The sequence below is a fragment of the Neolamprologus brichardi genome, chromosome 16 (genome assembly GCF_056152115.1).
Source record: "Neolamprologus brichardi isolate AB-2024 chromosome 16, ASM5615211v1, whole genome shotgun sequence".
In the NCBI taxonomy this organism is placed as follows: Eukaryota; Metazoa; Chordata; class Actinopteri; order Cichliformes; family Cichlidae; genus Neolamprologus; species Neolamprologus brichardi.
The window spans coordinates 20,188,512-20,212,391 of record NC_142119.1 but is presented as its reverse complement, the minus strand read 5'-3'; the positions used below and the strand labels follow the sequence as shown (position 1 = coordinate 20,212,391).

Genomic DNA, 23,880 nt, shown 5'->3' with positions numbered 1-23,880 from the left:
ACTGTTGTGCTCACAGGCTGTGGGCTTCTGCATGGAGTTTGTATGTTTTCTCCGGGTACTCCGGCTTCCTCCCACAGTCCAAAGACATGCAGTTAGTAGGGTTAGGTTAAGTGATGAATCTAGATTGCCCATAGGTGTGAGTGTGAATGGCTGTCTGTCTCTCTGTGTTAGCCCTGCATCAGCTTGGTGACCTGTCCAAGGTGTGCCCTGCCTCTCGCCCTATAGTAGCTCTGAAAGGCATCCAAACAGGATGGATGGAGAAAACATACATAAAGTAAAAGGCCACTCAGAAAGCACAGCCCTCCATCCTTGCAGTTTTAAGCAAACAAATCGGAGCAGCACCAAAATGAATGGTGAATGGGTTCTTATTTGCTCCACCACTTAAATTAGGTTTTGTGAAATTTAACTTGTTCGTTTTTTTTTTTGGTTTTTTTTTTTTTTTGGGGGGGGGGGGGGGGGGGGGTGTACCTTTCACCTTGGCTTTGGTGCAGGAAGCGGTGGTTAATTGATCAATAGGCAAGTGGAAGACAAAAGACAATCTAACTTGTGAATATTTGAAATGAGAAATCATCCATACTTTAAGTTTTTAATCTAATCTGCAAAGCAAGAAACTCCTACTGCTTTGTAAGTATGGCCTAGTATTCTGACATTTTGTTTAGGAGACCAAATTATATTGTATTCTTACTTTTTCTCAAGCAACGAATCTTGCAGCTTATTCTGCATATTATCATCAACGCATCGGGCTAGCTGTTTCTGTCTCCATTCTGTGAGTCTCTGCTCTGAACCACAGAGTAAAGGAGGCTCTAAGTTCTTGAGCAAGTGATTAACTGTCTGTCATTCGTGTACAGAATCCATTTGAGTCCCGACTGTGCATTTACAAAACTTCACAGGTGTGTAGTAGGAACCAAAAGATGACTAGTGAGTGTTTACACACTGACTGATTGATGGAGAAGCAACGGAAAGAAGAAACCGGGCTTCTCAACAACAAAGTTACTGTAAAAGAGAGCAAAATTATGCGATTGACAAAAACTTGGGAACCAACAAGCAGGCAGTGAGCAGTGAAGTGAATGACTAAAGGATAAAGAGAATTCATATTTAAAGTGAATGTAAGTAAATGAACTGGTCACATGACATAATATAAGGACAAAAGCTACCTCCACATTATATCAACAGGAGCTTTTATGGGATCCTACTCTAAATCCACAGCTATGAACATGCAGTTGGTTGATCCCCTCTCTGCAGCAGGTTTTCAGTCATCTAGATCATGGTGGTCTTAAGAGCTTGAAAACAGAAGGCAATCCATGAGAGGTGAAATGTCCTAAAGAAGTCCAGTGTTACCAGTGTTTCTGTGACAATTTTTGCCATTCATCCAGAAAAGTATTGGTGAGGTCAGATACCTGTGCTGGACGAGAGGACCTGGCTCTCTCTGTTCATCCCAAAAGTGTTTGATGGGACTGAGGTCAGAGCTCTTCGTGGGCCAGTCAAGTTCTTTCACACCAGGCTCCTCCAACCATGCCTTCAAGGACCTTGCTTTTTGAAGGGGCTTTTCCCAAACTGAGAATTGTCCGAAATGCTCTGATAAGCTGAAACATTAACGTCATCCCCCGCCACTGACAACATTTGGTTCTTTCTTTTGTTATATACAGTATATATATTCTGGATGGTCCTGAAAGATTAGTGATTAATGAGTAAATGGTAATTACAAAACAATACTTCAGTAAAGAAATCTTAGAAAAACAGCCCCATAACCTTATCCCTCCTCCACAAAACCACAGTTAAGTTCATCTGGGATTCATTAAACCAAGACTCATCCACTGAACTTCTAGACAGAGGATCTGACAGTCCACAGAGCATTTCCACTGCTCCAGAGTTCACAGGCTACATGCTTTACATTGGTGGTGATTTAAGGCTTGAATGCACCTGAAGTTTCCAGCTCACCAAGTTTGTGGTGACGTTAATGCCAGAGGAGTGTTAGGAAGAAATTTCACAAACTGACATGTAGCGTTTGTCACTAAGTGCTCGACTATTTTGAGCTCACGAACTCACTCACTACTGCTAACCATATAAGTAATGTTAAGACTGGACACTAAGACTGGATCTATACTTTGAGCACATTAGACATTAACCTAATCTTTGGACATGCCAGGTTGTACCCACTCTGCAAAGCCTCATACAGTTTGGCTGAGAGCCCTGTCATGATTGATATGAATATGCAAATTGGGCTCACTGTGAAAACATTTTGTTTTCAAATATTTACATGTCCCCGTAGCTTTACCTGTAACCTACCTAAAGACAGATGTGTGATGCATTAATGATGACAGGAGAGAATAAACAAGTAGCTCACTGCAGTAAATCTTAGTGCTGAAACAGGATAACAGGATGCAATTCTATAAAAGCGTATATAATAAAGTCTGCTGGGAGGGGGGAACTATGTTAGCAGACCCCAGCTTCACTCAGGGGTGTGTCACAGACGATGCTCTGTGTATAAACTCAGAGCACACAGAGGCAAGTGCAGACACACAACAAGAAAACACACGGGGTATACTTCCTACTGGTAGGTTTCACATCTTCTTGCAAACTATATATTTTATTAAGAATATATTTCATTTGAAAATTCTTAAAATGACTTTAATGAAAGTTGTATAAATGTAACTTTAGTCTTTGCACTGGAATTTATCTGAGTGTGCTTTTCATCTGAGGTAAACACCGTGTGCTCTGTATCCATGACTGTGGCTTGTTGACCTCAGGATTTAACCAGCTGTGTTTCTGGGCTCCAGTTCGCAGTCCAGTGGCAGCCAAAGAGACTAGCGGACTAAATCCAGTCCACTCTGAATCCATTCCAACTTTTACTGAGATTCAAATGAACAATCGTTACATAAAGGGGCCTTTTAAAAAAAATGATAATAATAATAATTTTGTTGTTTGTTTGTTTTTTTCTTTTTCTTACCTTTGACCCATGATGGGAACTTTAATTTAAGATGCTTATGGAGAGATCATCTGCACTCACCCAGCCAGTAAGACAGAAGCCTCCTGGAAAGAAAAAGGAAGATGATAAGGAGGTGGAGGAGGGAACTGCAATTAAAGGTATATTCAAACTGTATCTCTTATGTACAAGTCTAGTTTTTGCATGTCAGACAAGTATAATTCGTTTTTTTAACTGAACTTTGCTAATTTGTTAGTATAACCTGTCTCTTCATGTCACGCTCTGCTCATGCAGTACTGACAGACCAGAGGGTGATGGCAAAAGAGGCTCTGAGCAGGAGGAACCTCTGGGAGCCGAGTGTTTATTACGCTCGGGGAAACGAGTCTTTTCATTTTGCCGGTCATGACATCAGCATCCGAGAGTCCATGGATACGTACGGTGCTCTGATCTGGCCTGGGGTAAGGGGCTGCCGTGGGCATGGCATTGGCTCATATTGAAAATGTGTTGTAAATGTGACAAGAATTTTATTTTTGTAGGCAATAGCTTTGTGCCAGTTCTTGGAGAACAACCAGCAACAAGTGAACCTGATGGACAAAGCAGTACTTGAGATTGGAGCCGGGACTGGCTTAGCTTCTATTGTAGCAAGTCTGCTTGGTAAGTCCATTTTGATAATGCAGTTGTGCATATGTGCTGCATGTATGAAACTTTACCTTTAATCTTTTAGATTTGATGGTGGTAAACACATTAATTTAAGAATAAATGACGCATCCTAATAAACTGGCAATACACTAGTTTATATTTGTTACTTAGGACTTAGCTAAGTGGTGATATTCTTGGCTTTAAGACAAAGAAAAATCCATAAAGGGTTAATTCCCACTCGTGCATAATGTGTGCACTGAATATTTCATATTTCTGCTTTTATGCAAAAGTTACATTTCAGCTTGGTGATGGAACTCGAGGGAAAAGTTGTGACGCAACTAAAAACACTGGAATTCATTGTTAAAGCTCAACGACCATCCACCCACATAGTTCTCCTGTACTGTATACAACAGAGGGGTTGTAGCTTAGATATATTATGGATACAGTGATCACTGGATTGATGCTGTTATCCATAAGCCCCTCCATTAAGCCCAGAGTGGAAACAAAGGTTTTATTTATTCCCATTAAAATAAAATGATTGAATTTAAAGTAAAAAACTTGAAAAAAATAAATAAATAAAACAAAAACGATGCAACTTCAGTTTGATCACCAAAATTCCTTACAATTAGAGTAAATCATTTTGCTACTGGTTCAGCAGAAACTATAATTAGTGAGAAACTCAAAGCAGCCTGTAAGTTTATATTTAGTTTAGTTTTTTGTTATTCACAAGTTAAAAATTGTTGCTTTTATCTAAAAAAAAAAAAAAAAAAAAAAGTCAATATATTTACCAAATTGAGAAAATAACCTGAAATTTTGACTCTGCCAGTTAGGAATAGTATTCTTTTTTTAGAGGTGGAAACAAGCTTCCATAACAAAATGCACAATAATTACAAAATTTAAAAAAAATAATCATTATGTTTTGATGTCTCTGTTGTTTTGGGTTTCAAACCACTTTTTACCAGGTGCTTGGGTGACGGCAACAGATCTGCCAGACATATTATCTAACCTGACCTTCAACCTGCTGCGAAACACCAGAGGCCGCTGCCGCTACACCCCTCAAGTGGTTGCTCTCTCCTGGGGTCAGGACCTGGATCGAGACTTCCCCTATGCATCATACCACTACGACTTCGTGCTCGCAGCTGATGTGGTCTATCACCACGACTGCCTTGAAGAACTGTTGAAAACTATGCGTCACTTTTGCCCACCAGGAAGTCAAACAACTCTGCTGTGGGCCAACAAGATCCGGTTCCAGTCAGACCTGAGGTTCACAGAGTGCTTTAAGAGCCATTTTAACACCACGTTGCTGACCGAGCTGCCGCAGCAGGAGATCAGGATTTATAAAGCCATGGCAAAGGAGTGACAAGGAGGCTTTAGGAGTGGGAGCTTCCAGTGATGTCAAAGGTTATGAAAGATATTCCACGCCTGGTTGTGATCTGTGTTTACATTCCTGGACAGTGCTATAACCATCATTAAGCAGAAATGAAGTTCCTGACTCAAGTTTCAATAAGCTATTTTATTTGCCAGATTTGGGGTGTTTTGTCCCAAATATTTGATATTTCAACTTCAGTCCGACAGTTTTTGAAAATAAATAATTTTACCGTAAACATTCATCCTATACTCATATTTGTCTCACACTATCTAGACTACATATAAACTTATCAAAGTGACTCTGCGCTGGAATAGTCATAAAACCATTGAAAGTCATCAAAACCCATGAAATAAACCCTTTAAGAAAAAGAGTTCCACAGGCACGAGACTTTGCATCTCTGATGTGTTAGCATTTAGTATGTATTAAACACTAAGAAAAAAAAAAAAAAAACACCTTCTATTAAAATAGCATGAACCCTACAGGAGCAGATATGCAGCTCTTACATGGTCAACATGTGACTGTCACTTAGCACCAAAGATAACACATTACTAAACCCTGGCTCCAAAATGGGAATTTTTTTTTTTCGTTTTAATGCATTTTAAATCTAAAAGCTTTACAATAATTCATCACATATACATATAAAGAAAAGTAAGTGAGCAGGTTGATGGTGAAAGGAGATGAGGAGGGAAGGGACAATAGATGACAGATGTCAGCAATTTGGAATTTTTCAACACCTAAATCTATGATCAAGTTCATTTCAGGCTGGAAGTCCGCCTCCAGTCTATTCTCGCTGTTCCCATGTCGACATAAAACCTGCAAACTGTTTCAGTGTGCGATCACAAAGCTCAGAACCGACTGGTGTCTCTCATGGTATCTTCATGCCGCATGCTCTAAAGAAACGAAAGTCTGTGCAGTTCACGCATGTTAGTGACTCTAAGATAAGCAACACGTCGATGACTTTGGCTGCTCTAGTATGGACTCCCTGCGGAGATCGTTGGGGATGGTGCCTTCAGGGCCCCAAACGTTGAGCTCTCCGTAAATTCCCATGTCGATCATCTCCTCTTGCCAAGGAATGGAGATGTTGCCCGTGGAGAACTCATCAAAAAAGTTCTTATCAGGATCTTCCAATGTCACCCCCTTCACAGAGGAGAATGCCCCGACGTCATCCAGACTTTTAGCATACACCACTTTGGGGTCAGGGACAAAAGGAGGAGGTAGAATTCCTGAAATAAAGTGACAAATTTTAATTAAGAGCCACATTAAATGGTTAGTGGCTTCAAACATTTTCCTAAATCAAAAAGATCTTGAGCAAATATCGAAAGGTTACCTGCGTTCAGTTTCCTCCAGTTAATGCCGCTGAAAAATGGATGTGCTCTGATTTCGTCACAGCATCCATTCTTAAAACCCATCCTCTGATCCACCTCCTTGGCCAGCAGCCCATCACACAACGACTTTGCATGCTCACTGAAGCGGTCAGTGTAGGTCACCACCCGAGTTAGCATACGCTCTTTCATCTCCTCACGTTCCACCTGAGAAGAAGATCAACAGCTTCTAAACGTCTTCTTTCCTCTGTCTGCTTTCTTTGCACAGAAAGTACCACCTGTAGTTTAGACTCTCACCTTCTCTCCTCTGTTTCTGAATGGATTCTTAGCAGCCATGAACTCATATAAAGTCACTCCAAGAGTGAAGTAGTCAACGGAGGAGTCGTACTTTTCTCCCTTTAGCATCTCTGGTGCCATGTAACCTGCAAAAAATTAAAAATAAAAACAACGACAAGATGAGCTACAATTAAAAATTAAACCTGTAAGATTACCCTTAAACGTGAACCTGCATACAGATTTCTCAGTGGGTGCAGATGAGACCAACCTGGAGTCCCAGCATAGCCTTTTGTCATGGTTTTGCCTTCTTTTAGTTCCACAGCAAGACCCAAGTCAGATATACGTACATTCCCTGTTGTGATTAAAAAACATATATTATTAGCTCATAATCATATTATTCTCCAAAAATTTGATTATAATGTATTACCGTCATTATCAAGCAGCACATTTTCTGGTTTGAGATCTCGGTAGATGATTCTTTTCTGGTGGAGGTGCTCCAAGCCCTGGATGATCTGGGCAATGTAAAAACAGGCTCGAGGCTCATCAAACCCTGGGTTGTTTTCATCCACCAGGTAAATATGGTACCTACAGGGAACAGATAAGCCAAGACTAATTATTAAAAGCCTTCAATATGCACACATTTGGAGTATTTTACATTTTAAGCATGCCCATACGCTGCTGGTTCTACGTGTGCAGACTGTAAGCATTCAAATTTGATTTTCTAAGATTAAAGGATGTTTGCTTTAAATGAGAAAAAATCTATTGTCTTGCTTTCTAAGTAATCTGAGCTAAAAAGGCAAATACTTTATATTTTAGCTTAAATTGTGCATAATCTGACTCTGCACTTGTTGCACTAAGTCTGCAGATATCTGGGTGACTGTCATTTCCAGCACATTACAGCTGACTTCAACATCTCTGTAATAACCTTTGCTTCGCTGGCAAAGGAGATACTTAAAGATTATAGAAGTTTAGGCTGCAACTAAAGCAACAACATGCTAATAAGGGTTAAGGAGTGTGTGCTACAGCTAGATGTTCATGCTTCAAAACAAAGTTACTTGAGATCTCCTCCATTCATGATGGTCATGACCAGACAAAGCTCCTCCTTTGTCTGAAAGGCATATGCCAGCGACACAATGAAGCGACTATGAACCTTCTCAAGAATACATTTCTCCACCAACGCCCCCTACAGGAAAAAAAATGGGAAGAGAACTTTGAAAAATGCTCACATGCCATCTTTTAAATTAAGAATAACAATGGATGTTTCGTTGCTCAGGTTGAACCAAACTGTAATGTTTGTCTCATTGTGTGTGCCATTTGGAGGAGAGGTTCAGGTATACACTTCAGAGAATGACCTCGGACAAGTCAAGGGCAAAATGCAACAGGGCCAAGGAGTTCCCTTCAGAAGAGCTTTTCCATAAAGCTCCCAGTAATCACTCTATCCCTGTCTCAGTGTTTAATACTGCAGGCTAAAGCCAAATGAGACAGAGGCAGGGACAAAGATGATTAGCACCATTGCAGCCCTGCTCAGTGGAAGGCACTTGCTCTAAAGTATAAATCCAAAGGATGCCACTCATTACACAGTGATAAAATAAATTGCATACGGTCAAAACTAATTCTACTTTTAGGTTGTTATAAAATTTCTCCCTTAGAGCTTCCACATCTCATTACATGGAGAGAAAGCCATTTCATTTTTAAATATATTTATTACCATCCAGCTGAAACTGAGATATTATAAATCTGCAAAAGCTCATTTGGATCTGCAGTATGTTTTGTTTGTTTTACCTTGTTTACTAGTAGTTTGCAGTAACTTTTACTTCAGATAATACAAAAAAGAATGAACAGATGAATTATGCATGATTATGTCAGTGTGTTGGTGTTAGTCGTGGCAGTTACTCAGGGTGAAGTAGTTAAAATATCCCCAGAAAGGAGCTGCATTATAAAAGCCATGTTATTATCTAAATGTATGAATAATTATAATCCTGTTAAGAGGAAATACTCTGCCTGATGAGATCTTCTACGTTGTTGATGAATTTTTTCTCACAAAGTATTTCGATGCTGTGATTTTGCCCCCATTTAAAATGTTTTTTTTTCCACCACTGGGGGAGGCAAAAAGCCAAAGGCATGTTCAGTAAATGAGCATCGAGCAAATTACATTTATTCTCTCACCTCGTAGCCTTTCCTCTTCTTCAGCCTCTTCTTGTTGAGTTTCTTACAGGCGTACAGTTTTCCCGTGGCTTTCATCTGACAGGCAGACACCTCTCCAAACCCACCTTTCCCCAGCACACGGAAATCGAGGAACCAGTCTTCATCCATGGGCTGCATCTCCAGCCATTTCCACTGCAGGAACCTTTTCAGGTACATGCTCTCCAGGAAGAAAGTGTAGGGGGCCTCGCGCAGATAGTCCAAAGTCTTGGCCAGCGCTGCAGAAAACAAATCATCACCTACAGCCTCGAGGGATTCTTTCACCTTCGTTATGATGTCCTCACTGAGGAACGGGCAGAAGTGTTTGGCAGAGGGGTCCATGTAACGCTGAACTAACTTCGAAGCTTTTTTTGCCCTTTCAGAGTCCTCTGCCAGGTCATAGTCCTCGATGTCTTTCCACAAGCGACATGCCCCGTGATACTCTTTGTTTGCGTCCAAGAATTCCCTAAAGAGACGTTTGCCAATTGGCTGTTCAACACAGACTGAGTCAAAGGATAAATCTAGGGTGTCCTTCAGGCCCTCGCACACAGTGATGTGGGGCAATTTGAGGCGAGAGTGGTACTTTTTATCCCGAGCTGCTGCTGGATTAGAGCCATCGATGCTTCCACGAGCATTGATGTAAGCAGAATTTGCTACCACGGTTGTGAGTCCTCCGATATCCATGTTGAGGGTAAGCGACTGTTAAGCAATGCAAAAAGAAGACATCGCAAAGAGAGAAAGGCAGTGAACGGTAAATGCTGCCAACTAACGCGCAGGGGTGAGGAAGAAAAAGAGGACAGGCTGAAGCAAGACTGAGAGAACAGGAGACAGATCACAGCGGAGTGGCAGAGGGAGCATGAGAGACAAACGGGAACTCGAGACTGGTGACTGAACTAGATCCCAGCACACTTTGAGCACTGTACCACCCTCACTCACACACACATATACACACACACACACACACACACCTGAGTCAACACCTTTCAGTAATCCATTAACACCCCAATGCCCCAGACAAAGTGTGCGAGCACATGCTGGAACAGAACAACACAAGCAGCATATATGCAGGATATCACCAGTCAACTGGCAAACCAGTTAGCAGTTCATACAGCCTATAAGCAGCACTCTGCTTCACATTAAAGCTCCAGTTTGAATGAGGAATAATATTTGAGATAACCCAAAAGGCCTACCAAATGCTGAAATACACTGGGATGTTTTTAACAGCCAATAGGGTTTGGCAGCATAGGGAAAAAAATTAAAAGTTTCAAAATATTGCATTTAAAATGGAAAATATGGCTAAATACTAAATGTAAGGCCAAGAGAAGTCTTTGAGATTACTCCATTAGCCACGAGTCAACAAAGAAACACTGTTTAAAGCAGGCCCTACATAAATAAGACACTTCTGAGGAGCATCCTTAACTTTGAATGGCGATATATCTAGTTCAGGTTGCAAGAACAGTGTGTTCAGTCCCACAGGTTCCATTATGGATGGAAGGAATTCGCTTTTTCTTGTTGTCGGCAATTTATGAGATCCTCCCGTCTAATCCTGTCATTTTGTCATAAATCAAGCAGGTAAAGGCATCGCGTTCAAGTATAGCACTTTTGGAAGCTGCTGCTGGAAATGGCAGCTTTCAAATTCTATATGATCAAATGAGCCCTCAATGCAAATTAAACAGGCCACTCTTTGACAGCAAAAAACAACACAAAACACACTAGTGAAAATGCTTAGTAAACAGAATAAAAATAGAAGGGGATGATCACAGGATCCTTTCCATGGTAAAGACAAACACCACCTATCCAGTCAAAGGAATGGTCCATGTCTACCATAAAGAGCCCATGAAAGAACATACAGACTTGACCAAAACCATCTACAACAAGAACATCAAAGTAGCGCCTAACCTGGCTCACAATCCATTATGAATATGATCATGAGAACAGGTTAAAGACCCACTGGGTGATAGCAGTGCACAAGTAAAATCTAACTAGCACTGTAGGAGAAGTAGTGATTCTTGTGAACTGTGGATGGACAACTGACCCAAATCATACTGAGGAACAGCACTGTTGGACAGTTACAACAGCAGCTGTAACAGAATGATGGGAGGGAGAAAAAAAACAGGATTGACGAGGCGTGGGACAGCTTGTGAATCGAAGCATACTACATAATCCAAACACAACGGAGGCAGTGTAACGTATGGACATGCATGCTTCCACTGGAACTGGTTTCACGACTGTTTATTGATGATGTGACAAAACACAGAAGCAGCAAGATGAATTCTGAATCGTACAGAGCTTTACTGTCTTCAGCCAAACGCAGCAAAGCTTAAACCAGTGAATTAAACGTTAATGCAAGAGCAACCCAAATGTGTTTGGACAAAGGTAAAGTGGAAAGTTAAGCAATGACAAACCAACCAAATTAGATAGAAAAACCCACGAACAAACAATCGGAGGAGGTTGGGCAAGACATCAAAAAATGGCAAAACTCATTCTTTGTAATATCCATAGTTTTATGGATTTCAGTCATTCGTAATTTTTTTATTTTATTTGAAGTTGTCTAATTTAATTGGGGCCCATGTATAAAATTGGTGTAATTTTAACAGTTTAATTAAATCTAAGCAAACTCCCTCCAACCGCATCTGTGTGTTATTTTGTATTTTTTATGGTGGATTCCAGAGCCAAAATTAGATAAACTGTTAGTCTTCCAGCATTTCTGGATTAAAAGAACTCAACAGCTCTAAACAAGTCACAGGCTCCAGTTTATCAGTGAATTAACAGATGCTAAAAAAAATGCTTTTTCCCCAATATTCCAGTATCTGCAGTGTATCCACAGTTTTTGGCCACATCTAATTAAAAACTGCTGACAGAAAGCAAACTAGCATAATGTAAGAACCAATCACACTGCAGCAGCATAATCATTGTCAGGCATCTTTTTCCCAAGTGTCAGGCATCCAAGCAGTGTGTCCCTTGTGGTTTTCTTTTGACAAGCAGTCAACTTCTTTAAAAACCGAGCTAGTTTCCTTCCCCAGTTCTTTTAATAGACAGGGTTGAGACAACGACCCAGCTAGACGTTTCTAGCGCCTTCTGCTCATCTCTCATATTACTATTTAAGTAAACTTTGTTTCCAACCCAACAGACAGTCAACCTTACCCCACCCCCAGAAAAACCCATGAATTGTGGATACAAACTTATTAAAACAATCTATATTTAATTTGCAAACTTATATTAGATTACAGAAAAAGGTATTTGGAAGAGTCAGTACACGTGTTGCTCAGTTTTAAAAGGGAGATCTTTGAAGGGTGTACATAAAGACCTATACAACCACACATTGTTACATCAATAATTTTTGTAGGTCTATCTTTACCACTGGCCTCTAAAGGAAACTATAAGCTACAATTGTTGTAGGATTCATATATGTAATTAACAAAGAAAGCTTATTTACCTAGGAGCCTGGGTTATGAAAGTCTTTACCTCGCTGCTGCCATTATTTTGTAAACACTACCAAGGCATTAACAGGGCGGTGATGGAGAATTCCTCAACTCTGGAATACAAATAAAACTAGCAAAGAAGATCAGGAAAGCAGCTGCCTACGGAACAGAAGGAAGCCAGCCCAAAAACAATCGGGAAACCATTTCAAATTGCCCACAACACAAAACCAAAACAAAACAAACAAAGTATGACGAGATGTGATGGAGCCCCATCCTGTGATGCAGTGGCATCTGTGTTAAGCCATTCCGAATCCATGGTGTTGCACTAACAACACATCTCACAGCAGACACTTTGGCCACCTTGGAACATTTTGATCATGTCTGCCATATGCAACTGCAGAAAAAAAATTATTATAAGTCAAACGGGTACATTATACATTCTCCAACAGCAGTAGGCCTTAGAGTTGCTTTTTAGTGGGATGGCTTATTAAGAAGTGGATTAGACATATAAAGACTTCAGGTGGCAGGGACAAAGACTACAGTTCCCTTGGACGACACCTCCCACTGAGCTGTGGTGCAGGTGATTCAGGAGCAGAAAAAGGTGGGTGCAAACACCTCTGTTCTTTTAATTTTCATCGACACCCCTGAGAAAGCCAGACAGAAATACAGGGAAACAGGGCGGAGGGGAGTTTTTTGGGAAAAAAAAAAAAAAAAAGCACACACGACAGTGGACTAAATTCCCACGGTGAGGGTGGTTTTGAAGACTGTGCTTGTTGGAGTGGCAAGGTGTAGGGAGGTTAGTCTTCATCGTCATTCTCATCGTACTCATCCTCATCGTCGTCATCCCCCATGTAAGACACTGGAGTCTCCACACGAGACCCGCTGTAGTGAGAATCGTTTGAGCTGGACGCCATGGTGCCATCAGTGCAGCCATCACTGCATAAGAGGATGGGGAAATGTTAGAAAAAGCAGTGTGCACATTATAGCTACATCACATTTAGCAACTCTTACCTGTTTGCAGGGTAACGGGCTCCATTAGCAGAGGAACCTCCAGTGATGTAGACGTTACTGATGGGACCTTTGGCCATTTCTGGATAAAGAGAAAATGAATTAGAATGAAGACCTTCGACTATTTACAGACCTGAGTGGGGATAAGAGATATAGAACAAAGGGATTCAGAAAGCACAATCAGATTCTTGCCTACTTTAACTGCAGATGAAGACTAACCCTTTGACGTTGAACCCTTTGAAGCAGTTTCTGTCTAAGGGTGTTTTTCTCACCTCTCACTCTAGACCGAGTTGACGAGTTTGTAAACGTGTAGCTTTTTTTCCCACTCATTTTCAGAAAATGTAGACCTGGTAGTCAGGTCAGATCATCATACCATAAGCCGCACTGGAGGTTTTTTTTGTTTTTTTTTTTATAAAGTGGCCCAAGACCCTGTCCTCCAAAGCTGCGATCCCCAACCTTTTTTGCACCACAGGGGAAAAGACCCAGGGAAACCGAGTTAACGATAAAAACGATTTAAAAAAAAAAAAAAGAAAAGAAAAAAAAAGGAAATGATAGAAACCAATAAAAACTCTGAAAACCATAAATTTCCCAGCTGAGCCTCAACTCTTGCGGCCCGGTACCAAATGACTTGGAGACAGCTGGTCCAAAGGGTCTCGGTCCAATTGTTTGGTCCCCATCCAAGTGTGATTACTGTGTTCACAACTGCACCAAGAACCAGGGGCGTAATTTCTAAGGGGGGCTAGGGGGGCCGAACTCGTAGGGATATTGGTCACTTACCTATAACATAAGGCTCCAGAGCTTTGGGCACCAGGCTACGTGCGATTTTCAGATCCTCTGGAGAACACTTTCCCACCTCCAAGCCGCAGGCCATGCCCATACGTTTTAGCACCTCGATGTCATCGTGGATCTCAAACATGCTGTCGAAGTTAAACAAATACTCGAACCTGAAGAGTGGAAAAATGGGAAAGGGTCAATTATCCAAACAAGTGTTCGTTCTAATTTAAAAGAGGATCATGGGTACCAAATCAAGGACAGCATACAGAATAGAATAGAACATGGGTCCCATTTTCAACACATTTGGCTAAGAAGAAATTAGCCAAATGTTCTGCAGTATTTTAGTTAGCCCGTTGAGGACAGCTACTAATATTCCTTTCAAAATAAAGTTCATCTACAAAGTGGGGATTAGTTTAGATCAGGGGTGTCGAACTCCAGGGCTCAAGGGTCAGTCTCCTGCATGTTTTAGATGAGTCCTTGATCCAACACAGCTGATTTAAAATGACGAAATTACCTCCTCAGCATGTCTTGAAGTTCTCCAGAGGCTGGTAATGAACTAATCAGTTGATTTAGGTGTCCTGACCCAGGGTGATATCTAAAACCTGCAGGACACCAGCCCTTGAGACCTGGAGTTGGTTTAGTTGCATGTCGGAAGGCCTCATATTTACTTCTTCAAGTCAGCCACTAATCCTATATACACTGAAATGTTGAGTTAAAAATTAGGAGATTCTAGTTATTGTTATAATGCACATCTTGATACCACACTATAATGCTTTGCACTGACAGAAGGCTTATAAGCCTCTTTTAGCTTACTTGCCAAGAACCAGAACACAATTAACCTGCAATTATAGTTGAGTTTCCCACCTATGCAGCTCCAAGGTATTACATACAATCATGTCACATGGCTAGAAAAAATAAAGCAGCTTATGTGGCTGACGGGCTGTTGTCAAGTACATGTTGTTCCGCAACTATTTATTAAAGCCCTAATAAATACAGCCCGGTGAAGCACTACCAGCGCCTCGAAGAAAATATGAACACCTCCCCCACTTTTTGGATAATCCCCCCCTCAGTTACAAATTATTCCAAGTGCCAGCATTTTAAATAACAGAGCTGATGATCACACACTTGTCATTAGAGATGCTGCAGTCGATGACAGTTTTCTTGCTGGTGTTGACAATAATGAAAGGAAGGTGGATGATGGAGTTGGGAGGTGGAGGTCTGTTTGCCTGCTGCTCTGTCTGCCTATTCCTCTGAACCAGGTTCTTAAAAGCTATTTGCTGTAAGACAAGATCAAAGACAAGTTAAAACTCAAACAGCTGCAAAGAACTAAGAGTGTAGCACTACAGCACTCTTGGATATATTTCAAATGCTAATTTTTTCTTTTACATTGTAACAATTTTAAGTTGCCATTTTGTATGTGCTACTTGCATATATAGAGATTCAATGAGAAGAACTTCTGTTTATTACTGATTCATTATGATCCAGCATCACAAAAAGAGACAAAACACACACAAAAGCAATCTAAAGAGGACAATCAGTTTGTGAGGTATTTATGAAGCGTCTTCTGCAGCCCTGATGCACAATTACCACTATAAAGACTATAATTGTAGCCCTCCTTTGATCACACAAGTACCAGCACTCAAATCCAACCTGCAGTATGAGCTCCTGAAGCTGTGATTGTTTCTGCTTAATCCTCTCCAGCCGCCTTTGTCTCTCCACCTACAGTTGAAATAAAAGCGTTTTAACACTGGTAGCAAAAGGAATGACTGTCTTCGGTATGCGTTTCTACCTCTAGGTTTTGGCACTCTTGCGCTGAGTTGGTGGGTAGACCAATCCACTTGATTTCTTTTTTCTCTTTAGAAATAATGTTCATGGCCATGAGCACGTTAAGTGCATCATAAACACGCCGTCGAATGTTCTTCTGGTCATACACATGCTGAAATGAGAGAAAAAAAGACGCAATTCAAAACATTAATAAAATATAGCTTAGAATTAAAATATCTTCATCAGGAGTAATCAGTCTGCATCACTCTGAGACAGTATCACACAGCGGCAGTGCTTACTGAGTCATTCGGTGACATGTGGTTGTCTGATGAGCTGAATTCTGCCACCAGTTCATCTGCCACTTCATTGTACGTGGTCACTCCTTTCTTCTGCACCTTCTCACACACCTTCATGGAAAAATGCCTCAAGCCCTTCCCATTCTTTTCCCCTTTCTTCCCACGTTTTCTGCAAACATAAAAAACAAACGAGCCCACGTCACTATGAACACAAACACACTGATGTGATCTGACATTCACTTTTTTTTTTTATTGCTATGAATAGCTATCAGACTTGACCCATTCTAAAATGCTTAGCTTAATCTGGACAGAGCTCACCAATAATGTCCCAAGCTTAAAATCTTAAGGGCAATTTGAAGCCTTACCCTGATGACCAAGGAGAGGCATCGGCTGGTTGACTCTGTGTGAGGAACTGGGAACTGGGTGTGTGTGGACTGTTTACCAAAATGGTGTTTGATACGGTAGGCCTCTGGGGTGTTCCAATCACCTACAGGAAGACCACAGAGAAGAGAAAGAACACACACTGATATCAGCATTGTTAGTCATGCTTTTGTTGTCATCAACAATGAGTTTCTCCTCTAAAACCTCATGTACTCAAATCTTGACATGTAATATTTCTTCTAAAGCCTCACACTTAAATATATTATGTTTAACTACAAGAACCAATTCACACTGAACAAACTCAAGGTGGGACTCTGTTCACTCTCTTTAGGACGCACATCTTCTGCTGATTTCTGTCATTTTGAGGATACCTTGCAGAAAGCTATAACTACCCTCAGTGCAATAAGGAATGATTTAAATACATTTGGCCTTGCATTAGATAGCTGACAGGTGAAGCAGTAAAGTTAAATGACAGTTATTTCATTTGACAGAATTTGACTTTTTACGCAAAATATTTGGTTTGTCATGAAAATCATCATTGGCGATTGTTTGAATACAGCTTTAAGGGAGAAATAAGACATTTTTAGAATTTCAGTTGTTTATGATGACTAATAAAAACTTGATGCTGAATTGGGCTGATGACAGTTAAAGACACAGCTTTAAAAAACTGCATCCCTAACAGCAATGTGAGGCATCTTGAAGACGGGTGATCTATTCCTTTAGTAAGGTGATATCTAAGCTGATTTCCGTTATGTATACATTCCTTGTACATAATGGGATGATGGGTGTAATCCTGCTGACTGTAGAGTTGATGAGCTTAGGATCAACTGCCTCCAGCTACCCTCTCCCCGGTCACCTCACAATGATAATGGAGGGGGCTTATACAACATTCATATAAAGCCGAGTAAAACCCTACAAAAATTAATCTACCCAATGTTTAGCGGAGCCAAAGCATTCTTTACATTTGCTGAGGGTTTCTACGCCTTAAGAGAAAAGAAACCACATAATGCTGACTTAACAGGACCTCACTCACCATGTGTGGCACATTTTGCATGTGTGTAGCGACGTTCACATTGGATGGCCCAAGGGTTTTGGGTAGTAGCTGTTTGGCCACAGGGGCAGCTGAGGGCTGGACAGTAACCAAGGACAGGACACCTTATAGGAGACATGAGAAGATCATTAATGAGGGAAGCTTTTGAATGAAACACCATTGCCCCCTATTGTCCACCTACCAACAAACAGCCCTGCTGCCTCTTAAACTAGACTGTACATGCTGCTTAGAAAGCCCTGCATATTACATATGCACAATTTCTGTAAAATATACACAAAATATACCTTTACTAGGGCTCAGATTCTGATCGATAAAAACCTTCAGCTCTCCATTGGTTTCAATTAGACCAGCCTGTAAAAGAGAACAACTTAATTTACTGCAGAAACCACAGAATTGAAAACGAGTCAAGTTAAACTCCATACAGTAGAAGCTACTTTTAGCTGATGCCTTATTTATGAAGGGTCACCGCAGCGAGTTGTACAAGTTTGATTTGCCACAGTTTTAACGCCGGATGCCCTTCCTGATTCAATGGAACTGTGTCACCTTCCAGGACCTAACAGGGAATCTTTTGTAAGGCAAATGTATAAACCACTCCACTATGAAGTCACTAAACAAATCCCACAGTCTATTTAAAAAGAAAAAGAAAAGAAAACACTACAAGACTAAGTGCAGCCAGTAAATTGAAGGACCCAAAATTAGCTACAGTACTTAGGTGACACAGCAGAAATAGCCTGATGTTTCTCATGAAACCATGTATATATTTACTTACATCTTTAGCCATGATCCCAAAGGACCGAAAAGAGGTATGCTTTGGATTAAAAAGACTTTTCCTCGGCCAGTCACTATTCAGACCCCTGCAAACAGAAAGAGAACAAACTATTACTTAAATAATGACAAAATTGCAGTTTGACCCAAACATCATATTTCCCAATACTGTTTCCCAAGCTAAGCTGTGTTTTACTTTGTTTTGGAGAGGAAATTTAAACTTATTTCTGAAGTAAGGCCCATCTGGTCTGCTTGCTACGAGCACATTGTAGAAAGCTAACTACATCACCAATGTTAGCGTCACTGTTTGTTTTATTAGCCAAAATGCGCAGACATGTACGCTTCTCACACCAATCTCACGTGAACGAGCCACCGAGCAGTACTTTTAAATGTTCTATATATGCAGGAAACCATATTAAGCCATCCCTTGATGCTCACAACTTTTACTACGCTAAGTGTGCACAAGGCCTACTTCAGGTACCGAGCACGTCCGGAGGAGAGGCACCGTCCAACTTCTGCTACAGGTCACGCAAACAAGCGAACTTTATCACAACAGCGCTAAACTGATAATGTCGCAACAGAGACAGCACTATATGGCTCCGGGCACTGTGGCTGCATGATACTGTAACAGCGGTCATATTATATGTCGATTAGCACGAACAATCTTTTGTTGGACGCAGCTAGCTGCTAACAGCTAGCGGTAGACCCAGCTTGCTGGTCTTAGCTTACTAGTTAGCTCCTGCACGCTCTGAGACGATTCATGTAGAAATGTTGCGATTATTGGTTCCGTGCTGCAGATCCCAGCTACACTTCAGCATGGGTTAACACTTAAAATAGTGAACGTGCCTTTCGCACGATGAATGAGCTTAACTGTGGTGACTGTATGCGCTTACGAGTGCACTCTGTCTCCTCGACGGCTGTTGTTGTTGGCATTTGAGAATGGAGGAAGAGGAGGTCTAAATCCCCACTAAACAGGAAACAAACTAAGAAATGTCGATATACTTTTTAACAATTATATAGTTCATTTGAAGTACGAAATAATGTATTCACATTGAGTATTTCCCTTTTAAGCTTATTTTTTAATACAACCAGCCATGTCAGGATTTGCATAACTTGCTGTGTGCTAGCTGTACAAAGAGTGATCGTTTCCAAGTCAAAGAGACTGAAAAAGTAAACAAAGTTTGCCATCGATGCCAGCAAGGTGGATTTTATCGAGACGATAAAATTTTTTGCCACAGTTAACCACAACTTCTAAAATACCAGTTGCAGGTAGCCGCATATACTCCGTGAGTTGATTGCGTTTTATTGTCAACCGCTGACCTCCTTTTGCCTGTGTAGTAACCAGTATCAACACACATAGCTAACTAATTAATAACACACTTTGTTGTCTGGAAGTTACATTTAAACACTCGACTTATTAGTAGTATCAGCATTATTATTATTATTCCAAGCATTTAATCGCGTAACCTTTCTTATTTGTTCTTAATAAAACACGAAGACCCTTGCGAATACTTTCCTGACGCCAAATTAACAGAAAGGTGGCCATTTTGAGGTGTCTAAAACTTAAATATTAGTTTTTATAAGGTTCGCTTCCAAACGAACTGTTGCATATGGATCCAATACAAGTACATTACTGTAAGTCGATTACAATCATCATGAACCGCAAAAACTAGCTTTGCTCTTCACTTCGTTACCGTCAGCTACATGCCGTAAGTTAGCGACTTGAAAGAGGATATATTAAATGCAATGCAAAAAGTACTCGTCTTTATTATCAAAATGTTTATTTTAACACTGAGCTAGCTCGCGATTGCACTTCAAGAAGTAGGTGCTTCAGCGCTTTGTTAGCCCACTGGCTAGCTAGTGGGTTAGCACAGAAGCTAAACCCCAGCTGTCATCGACAACCCCAGAATTAGCTATAAGTTTACCTCGACGGTTAGCTTTGTATTTATTGGCGGTAACATTTTTTTTTCTATATACTTAACAAACAATAGAAGGTCATACAGATATTTAACGTCAGTGCTATCATATGCGTCAGCTGAGTGACAAGCTGCAGTTGAGTAGATGCTGCTTACCGGTGCACCTTACAGGTTAACAGATTGCTCGCTAGCCTTTCCTATCGACTTTCCGTTAGCCTTGCTACAGCAGCGTCTCTCACAATCTGATCTTGGCGGTGCCTCGCTTTAGTGGAGCTTGATTGGACAGCACGAATGAGACGAAAGCAAAGCGGTCAAAATAGTTCATGCCCACAACCTGGAGCTCTTTGGATTGGTGGATACCAGAGCCCTCGTGATACATGCAGCGCCGTCTGCTGCACAGGAGTGCGCCATAAAAAATGTGTTAATATGACAAGACGTGAAATAAGTAAGGGATCAGAATATCGAAGGTTTAACACAAAGTTAGTTAATCTCCAGGGATGCAAATCTGTTCAGTTAGGAAGCCATGAGTCATTGTGAAACAATTTCACCTGATTTGGTGCAAATAACAGTGGTAGCAAGTGCACTGGAGAGGTCTTAACACTCACTTTTGTCACTGTTAGTGAGCCATCATTCAAATGCAGGAGATTTTCTTTGCCCCCACTCCACACACACACACATATGAATTTGAATACAATCCACTCACAAAGGACTACAACATACATTTGTAGTGTGAAGGTGGTTCCAATTCCAAAATATTATTTAAATACAAAATAGCTCTTGGCAGTGGCGGTCCTAGCCTGTTTTGGCGCCCTGGTCGAACACTCCCTCTGGCGCCCCTCTGGCGGAATTATAAAGTGGAATTGTAAAGCGCTTTGAGGGTCTCAAAAAGCACTATATGAAAGCAATCCATTATTATTTAAACCAACTGTTAACTGTATATTTCTGTACATTTAAGTATTATTATTCATATTGCTGCATTCATTGACCTTTTTTATAGATGATTTCTTTGTTTAATCACATTAAAATGTTCCTAATTTAATGTTTAACAGCACTTAAAAAAGGCAAAATCTCATGTAAAATTAGGGCAACAAACTATTGTCATTACTGAAAATAACCGTATTTTCATGAGAAAGTTATTTTCTGTTATTTTATGGTATTATTTTGGCACCCCTGCTGCTGGAATATTACAGTTTTTTTAGGATTTTTTTTTTTTACGGTGCATCAAATGGGCGATAGAAAACCGACCAGTGCCTATGCCACTGCCAATATGCGCTGGCATGATGTCGGGGCTGCATGAATACGAGCAATTATTTTTTAATTTTTTGCCGATGCCCGTGATGCCGCCCCCCACCACGATGCCGACCCGGGCGACCGCCCATGTCGCCCGCATCAAAAACCTCTACTGGCTCTTGAGAACTATCAAAAATAGCATTTTTTTCTCTTGCCAAATTCTCAATAACTCATTTATAACAGTTACAATAATTATAAATCCACTTTTTTTCTTGTTTTGATTTTGTTCATCATCAACTTACAACATGCAAACATCAACATATATTAAAAAAGAGTCATTACGCACTGCAACCCTATGTGCAGCCTTGTTACTGAAACCTATTTAGGCTGGGGAAAAAAAGAGGCCAAACAGTGACACAATTGAGCAGTGTGTTAACACCGTGGTTAGATCAAAGGTCAGTTCTCTGTGATATATTTTGTATTTTTCCAGTCTTTTCTGACTAGATTGTGTCATTCCAACCAATGCAAACCTTGATATTTATATTACCAAAATAGAAATTAATTTAAAAGTTTAATTCCTTTGTTTATATCTCTATATTTATTCTAGACTTTCACAGTCAACTGTCAGCTTACATCCTTTTCTGAGAAAACTCTAATATCAGCACTGATTTGCAATCCTGTTACTGTACATATAAAACAAACATTACAAACATGTTAAAAAATATATAAGATATTATTATACAACATGTCTGTGTAGTCCTGAGTATTTATTTGTCAGATGTATGACATAATCTACAAATAAAAGTAGTATATCCGTTCAACCCTGTTATCTTGTGCAGGCCTGTTACTCTCATTTAACCCTGTTACCATACAATTTTTTAAATAAAGTAATCACAAATGTTTTTCTTAGCTCATAAGGGTTTAATCGTTTGCCTTTCTGTGCTTGAATTATCATTTGAGTTGTGTATTTGTAACTGTTGAAAAGCTGGGCAAGGTAAACTTTCTCCATCCATAGATTCATCCATCCATCCATCCATCCATCCATTCATTTTCTTATGTGTATCTGGCACCAGGTTGTGGGGGCAACAGCCTATGCAAAACTCCCTTTCCCTAGTTACTTTTTCCACCTTTTCCAGGGGAACACCAAGGCCTTGGTGTTCTTTACGGAATTGTTTTAATTCAGCAACGTTGGAGGGTTTCAGAGCATTAAGGGCATGTTTAAGGTCATCACAAAGCATCTCAATCTGCTTTAAGCCCGGACTTTGACTAGGTCGCTCCAAAAACGTTTTTGGATGTTGTCTTTTTTGTTTGTTTGTTTGTTTGTTTGTTTGTTTGTTTGTTTGTTTGTTTGTTTGTTTGTTTGTTTGTTTGTTTGTTTGTCTGTCTGTCTGTCTGTTTGGGGGGTGGATTGTTGTCCTGATGCATAAACCAATCCTCTGATTTTTTTGAAATCTTGTATTAGTTTTATGTCAGATGTAATGGGACTCAAACATTCCAGTAAGTGGAACTTTTGTCTTGTCAGTCCACAGAATATTTTCCAAAAAGTCTTAGGGATCATCAAGATGGGGGTTTTTTGGCAAATGTGAGACTAGCCTTTGTGGTCTTTTAGGTCAGCAGTGGTTTTCTCCTTGGAATTTTTCTGAATTAACTTTAGTAATTAGTTCCTCTTTAGGCTTCATTCCTACAAGACTGTGTATTTTCCTTCCCACTCTCACCAAGCACTTGCTCAAAGGGGGTCCTTTGATTTTTGAGGTTTCTCTTTATTATTTTAGGGTCTTTACAATGTAAAGCACCTTGATGTTGAATGTTGAAGTTATGCAAATCTTACTGTTGAATCATAAACCTTAACTGAGACAAGTGAGGCCAGCAGTTCTTTAGAGGTTGTCCTGGATTATTTTTGTAACCTCCTAGATGAGTCGTTAATGCGGTCTTGGAGTAAATTTGGTAGGCCGGCTACTTCTGGGAAGGCTTGCCACTGTTCCAGGTTTTCTTCTTTTATGCATAATGGCTCTCACCATGGTTCATTGGAGTCCTAAAGCTCTAGAAATTACCGTGTAACCCCTTCCAGACTGATGGATGTCACTGAATTTGTTTCTTATCTGTTCTGGAGTTTCTTTAAATGGTTGCATGATGTTTTGATGTTTGAGGTCTTTTACCCTACTTTACTTTGTCACACAGGTTTTCTTTTACGTGATTTCTTGATTCAATAGGTCTGGGATGCGACTTGTATTAAAAATATTTAAACTTTACTATTCCAAAGCTAGTTATCTTATTCAGTAAACACTGTAAGCATAACCCAATACATTTCCAAAGCATTACAACAATGCTTTAGATTTTTTCTTGCTAATATAGCCATATTCATTAATGGTTGCTATCAAAATAGGTCTTTTTCACAATAACCACTTTGACATCTCATACCACAATAAGCATGTAAGTGTTAAACTCACTCAATTATAACCCTGTTATATTTAGTCTATCAGTCGTTCTAGTGAGCTGGCAAGCACAATAAACCCTGACCCTTCTAAATGGAGCAGTGCCATGATGAATGTTATTACACCTGTGC

At 40.3% G+C, this 23,880-nt stretch overlaps 3 protein-coding genes across 6 annotated transcripts; 1 reads left to right on the top strand and 2 right to left on the bottom strand.

Annotated features, from left to right (window-relative positions):
* Positions 1-2,896: 2,896 nt before the first annotated feature.
* Positions 2,897-5,155, top strand: mettl21cb (methyltransferase 21C, AARS1 lysine b). The gene is made up of 4 exons (XM_006788265.3): positions 2,897-3,084; positions 3,218-3,381; positions 3,460-3,577; positions 4,525-5,155. Exons 1-4 carry the CDS (start codon positions 2,979-2,981, stop codon positions 4,920-4,922), a joined length of 786 nt encoding a protein of 261 aa, XP_006788328.2. The 5' UTR covers positions 2,897-2,978; the 3' UTR covers positions 4,923-5,155.
* LOC102791869 (rhodopsin kinase GRK1-like) lies at positions 5,056-10,799 on the bottom strand. Its single transcript, XM_006788264.3, has 7 exons — positions 8,696-10,799; positions 7,585-7,712; positions 6,957-7,114; positions 6,798-6,881; positions 6,551-6,675; positions 6,259-6,460; positions 5,056-6,154 (listed from the first exon to the last, which is right to left on the bottom strand). Exons 1-7 carry the CDS (start codon positions 9,392-9,394, stop codon positions 5,865-5,867), a joined length of 1,686 nt encoding a protein of 561 aa, XP_006788327.1. The 5' UTR covers positions 9,395-10,799; the 3' UTR covers positions 5,056-5,864.
* Positions 10,800-11,892: 1,093 nt separating this feature from the next.
* Positions 11,893-20,401, bottom strand: tfdp1a (transcription factor Dp-1, a). 4 transcript variants are annotated; one of them, XM_006788260.3, is made up of 12 exons: positions 20,244-20,401; positions 18,176-18,260; positions 17,691-17,757; positions 17,389-17,510; positions 16,340-16,461; positions 15,978-16,143; positions 15,704-15,850; positions 15,565-15,633; positions 15,040-15,191; positions 13,918-14,084; positions 13,144-13,222; positions 11,893-13,068 (listed from the first exon to the last, which is right to left on the bottom strand). In XM_006788260.3, the coding sequence occupies exons 2-12, from the start codon at positions 18,185-18,187 to the stop codon at positions 12,930-12,932; spliced, it is 1,242 nt and encodes a 413-aa protein (XP_006788323.1). In that variant the 5' UTR covers positions 18,188-18,260; positions 20,244-20,401; the 3' UTR covers positions 11,893-12,929. The 4 variants fall into 4 exon arrangements, with proteins under 4 accessions (XP_006788323.1, XP_006788324.1, XP_006788325.1 ...); XM_006788261.3 differs by lacking the exon at positions 20,244-20,401 and adding an exon at positions 19,065-19,111; XM_006788262.3 differs by lacking the exon at positions 20,244-20,401 and adding an exon at positions 19,018-19,102.
* Between the last annotated feature and the right edge of the window lie 3,479 nt (positions 20,402-23,880).

What these genes read in the sequence shown, in the direction of transcription:
- tfdp1a (XM_006788260.3), bottom strand. An exon ending in GAATCTGAGCCCTAGTAAAG is followed by an intron (nt 17,511 to 17,690) that starts GTATATTTTGTG and finishes GTCTCCTATAAG; the next exon opens with GTGTCCTGTCCTTGGTTACT. An exon ending in GCCCGTTACCCTGCAAACAG is followed by an intron (nt 13,069 to 13,143) that starts GTAAGAGTTGCT and finishes CCTCTTATGCAG; the next exon opens with TGATGGCTGCACTGATGGCA.
- mettl21cb (XM_006788265.3), top strand. Translation starts at nt 2,979, where the DNA reads ATGCTTATGGAGAGATCATCTGCACTCACCCAGCCAGTAAGACAGAAG. An exon ending in GGAGGGAACTGCAATTAAAG is followed by an intron (nt 3,085 to 3,217) that starts GTATATTCAAAC and finishes CTGCTCATGCAG; the next exon opens with TACTGACAGACCAGAGGGTG. An exon ending in GTGCTCTGATCTGGCCTGGG is followed by an intron (nt 3,382 to 3,459) that starts GTAAGGGGCTGC and finishes TTATTTTTGTAG; the next exon opens with GCAATAGCTTTGTGCCAGTT.
- LOC102791869 (XM_006788264.3), bottom strand. Translation starts at nt 9,394, where the DNA reads ATGGATATCGGAGGACTCACAACCGTGGTAGCAAATTCTGCTTACATC. An exon ending in AGAAGAGGAAAGGCTACGAG is followed by an intron (nt 7,713 to 8,695) that starts GTGAGAGAATAA and finishes TTTTTCCTGTAG; the next exon opens with GGGGCGTTGGTGGAGAAATG. An exon ending in TGTGCTGCTTGATAATGACG is followed by an intron (nt 6,882 to 6,956) that starts GTAATACATTAT and finishes TAATCACAACAG; the next exon opens with GGAATGTACGTATATCTGAC.